Source organism: Ranitomeya imitator, chromosome 1 (assembly GCF_032444005.1).
Source record: "Ranitomeya imitator isolate aRanImi1 chromosome 1, aRanImi1.pri, whole genome shotgun sequence".
NCBI lineage: Eukaryota > Metazoa > Chordata > Amphibia > Anura > Dendrobatidae > Ranitomeya > Ranitomeya imitator.
In genome coordinates this window covers 555759010-555774630 of record NC_091282.1, presented here as the reverse complement: position 1 = coordinate 555774630, position 15621 = coordinate 555759010, and the positions used below count along the sequence as shown (strand labels likewise).

The window sequence follows — 15621 nt, the reverse complement described above, 5'->3', positions numbered from 1 at the left end:
CCTTGTTACTAGCATCCCTGAAAAGAAATGCCAATGACATAAAATAACAACCTGCAATGCCACATGAGTGAGTACAGGGCAAGTCCACATTTTTCCAACGACTAATCAGTTTTCAAACTTTCAGGACTGATCCATTACAATGATCTATGATTTACAGGTGAGGAAGTGTACAATATTTTGTTATAATACTATATTATATTTTACTCAAGCCCAGCTAAAATATAATATTTATATATAATTTTAATGTTTTATTTTTAAAACTTGCAATTTTAAGTTTTACACCTGGTTCTCCAAGCAACATGAACATTTCATAGTTTCTAAGTTAAGGCCTCCATACAAATTACAACCCCTGTCAAATATTATGTAATCACCGGCCTTGGAGAATGTCCATTCAGTTGTTTAATTTAGTAGAAAAAAAGCAGCCCTGGCACAAAACTAAAGTCATTTCAAATGGCAACTTTCTGGCTTTAAAAACACTAAAAGAAATCAAGAACAAAAAATGTGGGAGTCAGTAATGGTTACTTTTTTTAACCAAGCATAGGGGAAAAATTATGGAGTCACTCAATTCTGAGGGAAAAAATTATGGAATCATGTAAATTTTCATTCCCAAAACTAACACCTGCATCAAATTAGATCTGCTCGTTAGTCTGCATCTAAAAAGGAGTGATCACACCTTGGAGAGCTGTTGCACCAAGTAGGCTGACATGAACCATGGCTCCAACACGAGAGATGTCAATTGAAACAAAGAAGAGGATTATCAAACTCTTAAAAGAGGGTAAATCACGCATTGTTGCAAAAGACGTTGGTTGTTCACAGTCAGCTGTGTCTAAAATCTGGACCAAATACAAACAACATGGGAAGGTTGTTAAAGGCAAACATACTGGTAGACCAAGGAAGACATCAAAGCGTCAAGACTGGAAAATTAAAGCAATATGTCTCCAAAACAGGAAATGCACAACAAAACAAATGAGGAACGCTCCAGAGGCCCCCAGCAAGTGGCGTGCCTCTAATAGTGGCATACCACATGGCCGCTATGGGGCCTGTGAGTAAGAGGGGACCGGCGCCGCCCCCTCTCCCGCATTCAACTTATCTGCATCATAGATGCCGATACAGTTGAAAGAAGTGATGGAGGAGAGAGCGTCACATGACTCTCCCTCTCCCATTACTCCCCCTCTGCCTCTGACTCGGCATGTTTCAGCAGGGGAGCTGAGATGCTCTGCAGAATGCAGAAGCCAGAGCAGGGGGAACAAGGAGGAGAGGTAAGCAATGTGTGTGAGTGTGTCTGCTGCACTATACTGTGTGTGAATGCATTCTAGTGTGTGTGTGAGGGGGGACTGCATTATACTGCGTGTGTGGGAGGTTGCACCATACTGTGTGGAGGGCTGCATTATACTGTGTGGGGACAGCATTATACTGTGTGTGGAGGGCTGCATTATACTCTGAGGGGGCTGCTTTATACTCTGGGGAGCTGCATTACACTGTGTGTGGGGGGCTGCATTATACTCTGAGGGGGTTGCATTATACTCAGAAGGGGCTGCATTATACTGTGTGGGGGGCTGCATTATTCTGTGTGTGTTTGTGGGGGGGCTGAATTATACTGTGTGTTGGGGGCTGCATTATACTGTGTGTTGGGGATGCATTATACTCTGTGGGGGATAATTTATGCTTTGAGGGGGCTGCTTTATACTGTGTGTGGGGCTGCATTATACACTGAGGAGGCTGCATTATACACTTAGGGGGCTGCATTATACTGTGTGTGGTGTGTGGGGGGCTGCATTATACTGTATGTGTGGGCTGTATTATACTCTGAGGGGGCTGCATTATACTGTGTGGGGGGCTGCATTATACTCTGAGGGGATTATATTATATGAGGGAACTACACCATACTCTATGAGAGGACTACGTTATACTCTGAGGGGGCTGCATTATACTGTATGTGTGAGGTGCATTATACTCTGATCGGGCTGCATTATACTGTGTGTGAGGGGTGCATTATATTCTGAGGGGTCTGCATTATACTGTGTGTGGGGGGCTGCATTATACTCTGAGGGGATTATATTATATGAGGGAACTACATCATACTCTATTAGAGGACTACATTATACTCTATGAGGGGACTACATTATACTCTGAGGGGGCTGCATTATACTTTGAAGGGGGCTGCATTATGCTCTGAGGGGACTACATTATACACTGAAGGGACTGCAATGTACTCTGATGGGGTTTGCAGTATACTCTGAGGGAGGTTCCATTATACTCTGTGAGGGGCTGCATTAAACTCTGAGGGGTCTGCATTATACCTCTTCACAACAGCCAACCAAGTGAACAACACTCTCCAGGAGGTAGGCGTATCAATATCCAAATCTATCATAAAGAGAAGACTGCATGAAAGTAAATACAGAGGGTTCACTGCACGGTGCAAGCCACTCATATGCATCAAGAATAAAAAGGCTAGACTGGACTTTGCTAAAAAATATCTAAAAAAGCCAGCACAGTTCTGGAAGAACATTCTTCGGACAGTTGAAACCAAGATCAATGTCTTGGTTTCATAGTTTCATAGTAATGTATATAACCAAAATTAGAAAAATGTTGTCTCTGACCAAATATATATGGACTTAACCGTATGTGACCTGCAATATACTGTATCGATGACTATCTGCACCTATCATTCCAAGAGACTGGGAAACAAGTGTTGAACGACTTAAATATTGTCGATCAGGCTCGTTTAGCAGCCTGAACTCAGCTCATGTAAATATAACAGAAATGTTTCTGTGTGATGGTGCAATATGTGAGCATTTAGGACCACACTTTATATTTTTTCCCAGGGATCCACTTTTGCCCTGCTTATTAGTTACACCAATACTAGCACCCCGTCCATTTGGAAGGCAGGACTGTTCAGTTGACCGGTGTTAAAATAGACCATTGTAAATGTGCCAATTCCTATACTAAGTCATATAGCAGCAGTAACTGCACTAAGTGAAATATGCAAATGTTGACTTAATTTAATCCATTGTGTATTTGCATCCATTCATATAGAAATTAGATGTAAACACATGAAAATTTGCAGTAAAATGAAAGCTAAATATAAGAAAAACAAATAAAAAGGAACACCCAGTACTCTATTCTTTAAATCATCATTTTTACATTTTCTTCTTCCACGTTTCTATTTTTTCATATATCGATAGGGATTAATGCTCATGTCAAGTGCTAGTATTCCATGTAGGAGGACAGTGCATAAATATTGAAAGTTAAGTGCTAAGGCTATGTGCACACGTAGGAAATGTGGTGCAGAATTTTCTGCACTAAATCTGCATCTGCAGATTTGATGCAGTTTCTGTGCAGTTTCTGTGCAGTTTCTGTGCAGTTTCTATGCAGTTTCTGTGCAGTTTCTGTGCAGTTTTTGTGCAGTTTCTGTGCAGTTTCTATGCAGTTTCTATGCAGTTTCTGTGCAGTTTCTATGCAGTTTCTGTGCAGTTTCTGTGCAGTTTTTGTGCAGTTTCTGTGCAGTTTCTATGCAGTTTCTATGCAGTTTCTGTGCAGATTCTATGCAGTTTCTGTGCAGTACAATGTAAATCAATGAGAAAAGAAAAAAGCTGTGCACATGGTGCAGAAAAATCTGCGCAGAAACGCTGCAGAACTGCACAAAAGAAGCGACGTGCACTTCTTTGAAATCTGCAGCGTTTCTGCGCAGATTTTTCTGCACCATGTGCACAGCTTTTTTCTTTTCTCATTGATTTACATTGTACTGTAAATCACAGTGCAGTTCTGCAGCGTTTCTGCAGCAGAAAAATCTGCTGCAGTTCTGCACCAATTCTGCACTAAATCTGCATCGTGTGCACATACCCTAACTATTTAGCCATAAGTTTTAGCAAAAACAAAGTTTGATATAACTTAGAAATACTAAATATAACAGGAAGTTCAATCAACATGGTGGAAACATACCATAGTATAGTATACACAGTGAGAATGAAGAAAACCATAGGTCCAATCAGTTCATCCCATGAGCCTACACCTGCAGCCTACACCTGCAAACATGCCCCCAGCCAATGTCTGTAAGGCTACTTTCACACTAGCGTTAACTGCAATCCGCCACAATGCATCGTTTTGCAGAAAAAACGCATCCTGCAAAAGTGCTTGCAGGATGCGTTTTTTCCCCATAGACTTGTATTGACGACGCATTGCGACGGATTGCCACATGTCGCATCCGTCGTACGACGGATGCGTCGTACTTTTGCGGACCGTCGGGAGCAAAAAACGCTACATGTAACGTTTTTTGCTCCTGACGGACCGCTTTTTCCGACCGCGCATGCGCGGCCGGAACTCCGCCCCCACCTCCCCGCACCTCACAATGGGGCAGCGGATGCGCCGGAGAAATGCATCCGCTGCCTCCGTTGTGCAGTGCGTTAAACGCTAGCGTCGGAATCTCTGTGAAAGTAGCCTAAGACATCCCATATAAAAGGCATCCTCCCAAATAGAGAGGTGCCTGAGCAACATTGAGCCATTAGTGAGTGAAGTGTGCTACTAGTGAGTTGTTAGGTCCCCTGGTCCTTCTGTGGCCAGTGTCTGAACTCGAACCCCTGGTCCGTATGTGGCCAGTGTCTTAGCCTCGTCTGCAGGTTTGTGTGTGGCCAGTGCCTAAACCTGGTCCCCTAGTTCATATGTGTCTAGAGCCTGAACCTCATCCCCTGGTCCGTGTGTCGCCATACCTGAACATGTGCTCTGTATGGCTGGACTGTTAAAACCAGTCTTCAAATCCAGTCCAGACACTGTCAGTATCTCCCTGCCTGAGAATCCAGAACCTGAGTAGACTGAACAGAGCCCGAGTCAGTGTCTGTGTACCTGACCCATGGAGTCAGCAGCTGCAATACCAGGGACTGCCTAGGAGAGGTACCTGGAGGCTACATGCAGCTCAAGCCTGACTCCACCATCAGGAGCTCCAGCGAACACCAGGCAGCCACTTAGCAACGCCCCTCCTAAGTAAGCTCATACCCCATGAACCAAGTGCACCACCTGAATGCTAGTGGTCATGTTTGAACTATCCTCTCTACAACTTTGGCTTCTGATTTACTAATAAATATAAGCCTAATTTGTTATATGTACTACATGACCAATATTGGTTGTGTAAAGTCACTCCTTAATATAACGCAGTTATCAGTACCGTCCCAAACAGACGCCATGACCAGTATGCTGGCTTGTATTCCTTATGTGGTCTTCTAAAAGAGTCAGTATATTGACAAAGGCCTCTTTAGAAGGTCAATCATAACATCTAGGTGATTGTAGACTGCGCCGTATGTCTATATTAGGGAATTGCTCATAATTGTACTATATGCAAGTGTCTTCGATTTCCAACTGGCACAATGTAAAGTTGTGTTTTGCAATTTGGATAGATATTACATCACAACGCACGCACACAAAATGATGCTTATAAGGGTAAGAAGTCTTGTTCAAAGATACATGTATTTATCCTCTTAAAAATACATCTACTTATGATCTGTTTATCAGTTACACCAGGGTCTTACAGAAAAAAGCCAATGATATCTCAAGCCCAGTAGAGTAGCTACCGGGGAATAGGCAGAGGGGGCGGTTTGCCACGATCCTCGCACTCCGAGGGGCCCACCTGTAGCTACGCTACTGTAACTGTATTGGCGTGTGATGCGCACCCATAGAGTTACAGTTTGTGGCAGAGCAGGGAGACTCGACCTCCCTGTACTGTCACATGGTCACTATGGGTCCCTTGAGCGGGGGGGGCCCGGTGCCAGCATTGCTCCCCTCCCTCATCATCGTAAATTTTACTGTATCAGCTGTATGGAGATACAGTTGAAAGTAATGATGAGACAGGGAGCGACATGCCCCCTCCCCCATCATCCACTCTCTGTGTCTGACCTCAATGACACAGACACTGACAGCCGGCCTGATGATGTCAGTACATGGCGCCTGTCATGATCCCAATGGCAGGGGATCACAAAAGGACAAGCACAAAAACAAAACAAGCTCTAGGGTGATGGAACCTGAGCTGACCGCGATCCTGAACCTAAACACACAACTAGCAGTAGCCGGGGAATGTGCCTACGATGATTCCTAGACGTCTCGCGCCAGCCGAAGGATTAACTTCCCCTATCAGAAGAAACACAGACCTCACTTGCCTCCAGAGAAACACCCCACAGAAATAGCAGCCCCCCACATGTAATAACGGTGAAATGAGAGGAAAGCACATACGTAGTTATGAAAATAGAATCAGCAAAAATGAGGCCCGCTAAAGCTAGATAGCAGAGGATACAAAAGTGAACTGCGCGGTCAGCGAAAAACCCTTCAAAAAAACCATCCTGAAATTACTTGAACTCATGTGCCAACTCATGGAACATGAGGAGTAATTTCAGCCCACTAGAGCAACCAGCAGCAAGGAATCACATATCTGCAAGCTGGACTAAGACAAAAATAAAGCAAAACGTGGAACCGGAAAATCAAAACTTAGCTTGTCCTGAAGATAACAGACGCAGGGAGCAGAGGTAAAAAGACACGCTGAATACATTGATAGCTGGCGAGGAAATGACAAAAAAGCCAGGTTAAATAGGAAACTCCCATAACCTGATGGAACAGGTGGACACCAGAGACCGCAGAGAACACAAGTCACCCAGTACCATCAGTAACCACCAGAGGGAGCCCAAAAACAGAACTCACAACAGTACCCCCCCTTGAGGAGGGGTCACCGAACCCTCACAAGAACCACCAGGGCGACCAGGATGAGCCCTATGAAAAGCACGGACCAAATCGGCAGCATGAACATCAGAGGCAATCACCCAAGAATTATCCTCCTGACCATAACCCTTCCACTTGACCAAATACTGGAGTTTCCGTCTGGAAACACGAGAATCCAAGATCTTCTCCACAACATACTCCAATTCACCCTCCACCAGCACCGGAGCAGGAGGCTCAAGCGAAGGAACAACAGGTACCTCATACTTCCGCAACAACGACCGATGGAACACATTATGAATAGCAAACGATGCTTTGAGATCCAAACGAAACGACACAGGGTTAAGAATTTCCAAGATCCTATAGGGACCGATGAACCGAGGCTTGAACTTAGGAGAAGAGACCTTCATAGGAACAAAACGAGAAGACAACCACACCAAGTCCCCAACAAGAAGTCGAGGACCCACGTGGTGACGGCGATTAGCAAACTGCTGAGCCCTCTCCTGGGACAACTTCAAATTGTCCACCACATGACTCCAAATCTGATGCAACCTATCCACCACCATGTCCACTCCAGGACAATCAGAAGGCTCCACCTGACCAGAGGAAAAACGAGGATGAAACCCCGAATTACAAAAGAAAGGAGAAACCAAGGTAGCAGAACTAGCCCGATTATTAAGGGCAAACTCGGCAAGCGGCAAAAAGGAAACCCAGTCATCTTGATCAGCAGAAACAAAACACCTTAAATAAGTTTCTAAAGTCTGATTAGTTCGTTCCGTCTGGCCATTCGTCTGGGGATGGAATGCAGACGAAAAGGACAAATCAATGCCCATCTTAGCACAGAACGTCCGCCAAAATCTAGACACAAACTGGGATCCCCTGTCAGAAACGATGTTCTCCGGAATGCCATGCAAACGGACCACGTTTTGAAAAAACAGAGGGACCAACTCAGAGGAGGAAGGTAACTTAGGCAAGCGTACCAGATGAACCATCTTAGAAAAGCGGTCACACACAACCCATATGACGGACATTTTTTGAGAGACAGGGAGATCCGAAATAAAGTCCATGGAAATGTGCGTCCAAGGCCTCTTCGGGATAGGCAAAGGTGACAACAATCCACTGGCCCGAGAACAGCAAGGCTTAGCCCGAGCGCAAACTCCACAAGACTGCACGAAAGAACGCACATCCCTCGACAAGGAAGGCCACCAAAAAGACCTGGCCACCAAGTCTCTAGTACCAAATATTCCAGGATGACCTGCCAACACAGAAGAATGGACCTCGGAGATGACTCTACTGGTCCAATTATCCGGAACAAACAGTCTTTCTGGCGGACAACGATCAGGTTTATCCGCCTGAAACTCCTACAAAGCACGTCGCAAGTCTGGGGAGACAGCCGACAAAATCACCCCATCCCTAAGGATACCAGTGGGCTCAGAATTTCCAGGGGAGTCAGGCACAAAACTCCTAGAAGGAGCATCCGCCTTCACATTCTTTGAACCTGGCAGGTATGAAACCACAAAATTGAAACGGGAGAAAAATAGTGACCAACGAGCCTGTCTAGGATTCAGACGCTTGGCAGACTCAAGGTACATCAGATTTTTGTGATCAGTCAAGACCACCACACGATGTCTAGCACCCTCAAGCCAATGACGCCACTCCTCAAATGCCCACTTCATGGCCAAAAGCTCCCGATTACCAACATCATAATTCCGTTCAGCGGGCGAAAATTTTCTAGAAAAGAACGCACATGGCTTCATCACTGAGCCATCGGAGCTTCTCTGTGACAAAAGCGCCCCCGCTCCGATCTCGGAAGCATCAACCTCAACCTGAAAAGGAAGCGACGTATCTGGCTGACGCAACACAGGAGCAGAAGAAAACCGGCGCTTAAGTTCCTGAAAGGCCTCCACAGCCGCAGGAGACCAATCAGTAACATCAGCACCCTTCTTAGTCAAATCCGTCAAAGGCTTAACAACACTAGAAAAATTAGTTATGAAGCGACGATAAAAATTAGCAAAGCCCAAAAACTTCTGTAGACTCTTAAGAGATGTAGGCTGCGTCCAGTCACAAATAGCCTGAACCTTGACGGGATCCATCTCAATAGTAGAAGGGGAAAAAATATACCCCAAAAAAGAAATCTTCTGGACTCCAAAGAGACATTTAGAACCCTTTACAAACAAAGAATTGGCCCGCAGGACCTGAAACACCTTCCTGACCTGCTGAACATGAGACTCCCAGTCATCAGAAAAAACCAAAACATCATCCAAATACACGATAATAAATTTATCCAGATATTCACGGAAAATATCGTGCATAAAAGACTGGAAGACAGAAGGAGCATTCGAAAGTCCAAAAGGCATCACCAAATACTCGAAATGGCCCTCAGGCGTATTAAATGCGGTTTTCCACTCATCACCCTGCCTTATCCGAACAAGATTATACGCACCCCGAAGATCAATCTTAGTGAACCATTTAGCCCCCTTAATGCGAGCGAACAAATCAGTCAACAATGGCAAAGGATACTGATATTTGACTGTAATCTTATTCAAAAGACGATAATCTATGCAAGGCCTCAAGGAACCATCTTTTTTGGCCACGAAAAAAAAACCTGCTCCCAAAGGGGACGAAGATGGACGGATATGTCCCTTTTCCAAGGACTCCTTAACATAATTCCGCATAGCAGTATGCTCTGGCACTGACAGATTGAACAAACGACCTTTAGGGAATTTACTGCCAGGAATCAAATCTATAGCACAATCGCAATCCCTGTGAGGAGGAAGCGAACTGAGCTTAGGCTCCTCAAAAACCTCCCGATAATCAGACAAAAATACCGGAACCTCAGAAGGAGTAGATGAAGCGATAGAAATCGGAGATGCATCATCATGAACCCCCTGACATCCCCAGCTTAACACAGACATTGTTTTTCAGTCCAGGACTGGGTTATGAGTTTGTAACCATGGCAGACCAAGCACTAAGACATCATGTAAATTATACAGTACCAGGAAGCGAATCACCTCCTGATGAACGTGAGTCATACGCATGGTCACTTGTGTCCAGTACTGAGGTTTATTCATAGCCAAAGATGTAGAGTCAATTCCTTTCAAAGGAATAGGAACTTCCAGAGTTTCCAGACTAAACCCACAGCGATTGGCAAATGACCAATCCATAAGACTCAGGGCAGCGCCTGAATCCACATAGGCATTGACGGAAATGGATGATAATGAACAAATCAGAGTCACAGACAGAATGAACTTAGACTGTAAAGTACCAATGGCAACAGACTTATCAACCTTTTTTGTGCGTTTAGAGCATGCTGATATAACATGAGCTGAATCACCACAATAAAAACACAATCCATTTTTCCGCCTATAATTTTGCCGTTCACTTCTGGACTGAATTCTATCACATTGCCTTATCTCAGGTGCCTGTTCAGAAGACACCGCCAAATGGTGCACAGGTTTGCGCTCCCGTAAACGCCGATCAATCTGAATAGCCATAGTCATGGACTCATTCAGACCTGTAGGCGCCGGGAACCCCACCATAACATCTTTAATGGCCTCAGAAAGGCCATCTCTGAATTTTGCAGCCAGAGCGCACTCATTCCACTGAGTAAGCACCGACCATTTCCGAAATTTCTGACAATATATTTCTGCTTCATCTTGCCTCTGAGAGAGAGCCAATAAAGCTTTTTCAGCCTGAATCTCTAGGTTAGGTTCCTCATAGAGCAAACCCAATGCCAGAAAAAACGCATCCACATTGAGCAACGCAGGATCCCCTGGTGCCAGTGCAAATGCCCAATTCTGAGGGTCACCCCGCAGGAAAGATATAACAATCTTGACCTGCTGAGCAGGGTCTCCAGAGGAGCGAGATTTCAAGGAAAGAAACAACTTGCAATTGTTCCTAAAATTCAGAAAACTAGATCTATCTCCAGAAAAAAACTCTGGGATAGGAATTCTAGGTTCAGACATAGGCGTATGTACAACAAAATCTTGTATATTTTGAACCCTAGCAGCAAGATTATTCAGGCTGGAAGCCAAACTCTGGACATCCATGATAAACAGCTGAGGTCAGAGCCATTCAAGGATTAAGAGGAGGAAAGAAGCAGCCAAGCAGCAATTAAGGCTAGGCAGCAAACACTGAGGAGGGGGGGGAAAACTTCCTCAGACTACTTTTCCTCCTACTTCAGCCAAAACGATTTCCAATTTTTTTTTTAGGCCGGCTATACTGTCATGATCCCAATGGCAGGGGATCACAAAAGGACAAGCACAAAAACAAAACAAGCTCTAGGGTGATGGAACCTGAGCTGACCGCGATCCTGAACCTAAACACACAACTAGCAGTAGCCGGGGAACGTGCCTACGATGATTCCTAGACGTCTCGCGCCAGCCGAAGGATTAACTTCCCCTATCAGAAGAAACACAGACCTCACTTGCCTCCAGAGAAACACCCCACAGAAATAGCAGTCCCCCACATGTAATAACGATGAAATGAGAGGAAAGCACATACGTAGTTATGAAAATAGAATCAGCAAAAATGAGGCCCGCTAAAGCTAGATAGCAGAGGATACAAAAGTGAACTGCGCGGTCAGCGAAAAACCCTTCAAAAAAACCATCCTGAAATTACTTGAACTCATGTGCCAACTCATGGAACATGAGGAGTAATTTCAGCCCACTAGAGCAACCAGCAGCAAGGAATCACATATCTGCAAGCTGGACTAAGACAAAAATAACGCAAAACGTGGAACAGGAAAATCAAAACTTAGCTTGTCCTGAAGATAACAGACGCAGGGAGCAGAGGTAAAAAGACACGCTGAATACATTGATAGCCGGCGAGGAAATGACAAAAAAGCCAGGTTAAATAGGAAACTCCCATAACCTGATGGAACAGGTGGACACCAGAGACCGCAGAGAACACAAGTCACCCAGTACCATCAGTAACCACCAGAGGGAGCCCAAAAACAGAACTCACAACAGGCGCCCACTGGGCTGAGATGAACAGTGGGGGAACGAGGAGGAGAGATGAGTACTGTATTTTTTTTACGGGGAGAGCATTATACAGTATGGAGACTTATGTCAAATGTATTATATTATATGGAGGCCTTTGAGAATGCATTATACTCTATGGACACCGATGGGGAGTGCAATTTACTATATAGAGGCCTATGGGGAGAGCATTATACTGTATGGAGGATTATGGGGAGTGCATTATACTGTATGGAGGCCTATAGAGAGTGCATAATACTATATAGAGGCCTATGAGGAGTGCAGTATACTATATTGAAGACTATGGGGTGCATTATACTATATGGGGGTTATTTGGGGGGCTATCATACAGTGTGGGGATTACAGTGATGGGGACATAATACAATGTGGGAGCTAATGTGGGATCTGTGTAAGGTGGGGGCATCATACAATGTTGGAGCCATCAAACAGTTTGGGGGTCACTAAGGGGTCAGTATATTGTGTGGGGCATCATACCGTGTATAGGGGAGCATCATATTATGTAGAAGGGAGCTGTATAGGGGAGAGAATCCGATCATTATTAAATGTTAAGTGGGCACTTCTTTATTGTTGTTATAGGGACATTCTGGTTATTGTGGCTGTCAATGGGGCACACAGAGGATATTATTACATTCTAGGGGGCACAATATGGCCACTGTTTTCTAGGGCTCTTGCACCCGGCATTACTATATTCTAGAGGTTTGTTTTACCATGTAGAGGTCACACAGTACCACACAGTAGGTGCGGTAATAGGGACACATACGGCAGTAGGGGCTCAGCATTGGAGTATCACCACGAGTGATGGGGGAGTTTGTGCAGGTTGGGAATAGTCCCATTGGGGACAGTGCTGAAAATATGAGAAGTGAAATGTGTCTTTGTTGTAGTCTCTGCAGGTGAGTCCTGGGTGGGATAAGTTGTGTCAGTCTAGGCCAGATAGAAAAGACAGGAAAAGTGAACAACTCAATCAGAAAGAACATCAGCTGTAAGTCACCATCTGTAACTGTGTTGTGATCTCTTATATGTTCTGTAGGACTGGTATTTACCACTGTATGGTCACTTTATGGCGGTAATATCTGTGTTGGTGTTTGCATTGGTGTTGGTGATGTTTCAGACCACTATTGATCTCCAGAAGGAAAGGGCTTATGCCCTGGGGCACTATTCAGTAAACCTATTATGGTGCCCATGACCCCTCTAAGGGCTTGTTCACACGTTGCTTCAAAGGTTAAAAAAAGCTGCACTTAGAGTACCAGCAAAGTGAATGAGCTTTCTGTAATCTCATGCAGTACCACAGCAAAGAGTTTTTTTCTGCAGCACATCACTTCTCAGGGTTTTGCAGTGTTTTTCACTCATTGAAATGTGTATGAAAAATATGCATATAAAAATGCACATATTTTTCTGCATCATTTTTCCTACCAACACTGTTTTCTTATTTGTACAGAAAAATCTGTTGTCACCTTTGGTCAACGGATACGGATATACTGCTATTAGAATGCAGTGAGGCATACAACATGATTGTCCACCAAAAAATGCCATTTGATTGTAACTTTTCTACTTTCATATCTGATTCTCCAATAAGCAAACATGAATCCATGATAAGCATTCTGCACCTCACTCTGCATCATGTAAAGGGCTGGAGCACAGGCGTAGCTAGGGTTTTGGTTCAAGGGGACAAAACTTCGGAGTGGACCTCTACCCAGGCAACCCTGATTACAACTATGGTGACGCACCCCATAGTGGAGGAGAACCTCAGCAGATGACAATGCTGTTACTAGTAAAAATCTCTTTCTCTCACATTTGGTTCTGACATTTCAAAAGATGATTTTTAGACTGGATTTCCTGTCTATAATATGTTGTGAAGGTCATTGTAGACCTTCGGGTTCTGACTGAAGACTCAAGTGATGTTCTCCCAACTGCTGATGACTATGGTGGCCAAATATGGATTGGGCTAATGGGCTTGATGTGGCTATAGTTATAAGGATATACCTGTATAGCTGTATAGGCGATAATAACTGTATAGGCTATAACTGGAGTTTTATACACGCTGACCCTAGTTAACTTCTTTTTTTCAGGCTGACATTCAGTTTATGAATGTGAATATACATCCACTTCCTGCCCGTGGTTTTTCATGTTTTTATTTTATATTATATGTTGTTATTACGGATAATGATGCTGCATTTATCTTTTGTGCTATTTAATTTGGTGTGTAACTGAAGTGCTAAACTACAATTTTGCAACCGTCGGCTTATTACCCGACTATTTTTCTGAAGCCTTGTTTTATCCTGCTGGTCTGAAAAAACCAACAATCCAGCCATTCATTGTCTTACTATATTTTCTGCATACCTTAAAAGGCAAATTATCAGTTGTCACAGAGTAACGCACTTAACCCCTGCAATGTTAACTATGTATGACGAATGCATGCGTGAGACATTTGAAGCTAGTAAATATCATCAGTATCTGCACATTATAGCTGAAATGACCCACCTGGCTCATACTTGAGATATAGGATGGAGATAATATAATACGCCACATCAAACAGTGGGAAGACAGGTAATTTGGAGAAAGATACAGCCAGGTCCTCCAGGCTGAGAGATGACAGCAGCTCCATGGTGGTGGCTTAGCTTCCCACACTGTCCTTGCTGATAGTGACAAGCTCCCCTGACTGTATAGGGATCTATGGGGAGGGGTGCAGGGGGATGACGGACAGTATGTGTGGGATCCCCTCTCCCACCTTCACCAATGCTAAAATAAACCACGGTAGTACTGGCTATATTTAGCTGCCTGTCAGAAGCCACTCCTCTGTGCTGCCTGCATGGGAGGGCAAATACACAACCGTAGAGAATTGTAGGACTTCCTTCTCGTCAGTTAGATTTCTATTATCCATGTTCATGATCTCGCACGTCCACCCAACCGCTTGTACGTAGTCAAAGGAAAATGCTATAATGCCACTTTGTGAGCTGTGTATTTATGCTGGAGTTCTTCAGTAATGTTACAAAGGTTGTACAAAGACTTGGGTTCATCTAGTTCAACCTTTCCCCACCAATTAAAAATTCTTTGTCACTAAATTATCTATAACCCATAATGTCATTAGTGCTGAGGAAAGCATCCAGCCCTTTTTTCTGCCCAAGATTATAATAAAAGGTTTGTTCTTTAAATATAAACACCGTCACTGCTGTCCATGGACCGTGTCTGGTATCACAGTTCATCCCCATTACAGTGTGGCTAATGGGTAAACTTTCTCCTTAAAAAGAAAACCAAAATGCAAATGGGCTTTTCACAGAGGAAGAGAACAGGGTCTCCAATGTCACCTGGTGGAGGTAGCAATCCTAGAAGTCAGTATTGATTTCCTTGTCAATTCTTGTCACATAGTAACATCTACTATATAATTGTCTAAGGGTCACTTCCGTCTTTCTGTCCTTCTGTCTGTCTGTCTGTCTTTCTGTCTGTCACAGATATTCATTGGTCGCGGCCTCTGTCTGGCATGTAATCCAAGTCGCTGATTGGTCTCGCCAGCTGCCTGTCATGGCTGCCGTGACCAATCAGCAACGGCTCCAGTCCGATTAGTCCCTCCCCTGCAGTCAGCGCCCGGCGCCCGCTCCATACTCCCCACAGTCACCGCTCACACAGGGTTAATGCCAGCGGTAACGGACCGCGTTATGCCGCGGGTAACTCACTCCGTTACCGCCACTATTAACCCTGTGTGACAAAGTTTTTACTATTGATGCTGCCTATGCAGCGTCAATAGTAAAAACATCTATTGTTTATAACGATTAAGAAAAATAAAAAATCATTATATACTCACCTTTCGCGACGCTCCGGTGACCGCTCCATGCAAGCGACAGGTTCCGCCTGCCACGGATAGTATGGGGAAGGACCTGCCATGACGTAACGGTCATGTGACCGCGACGTCATCTGTTGTGAATTCTGTGGCAGA

The 15621-nt window shown here is 44.4% G+C and overlaps 1 protein-coding gene across 1 annotated transcript in view; it reads right to left on the bottom strand.

The window, feature by feature from the left end:
- The window catches only part of TMEM38A (transmembrane protein 38A), a 122266-nt gene extending 107814 nt beyond the window's left edge, over positions 1–14452 (bottom strand). Inside the window, exon 1 of the mRNA XM_069767755.1 lies at positions 14172–14452. Coding sequence (XP_069623856.1) covers positions 14172–14295 — 124 coding nt within the window. The 5' untranslated portion in view covers positions 14296–14452. The remainder of the gene's footprint in view (positions 1–14171) is intronic.
- Between the last annotated feature and the right edge of the window lie 1169 nt (positions 14453–15621).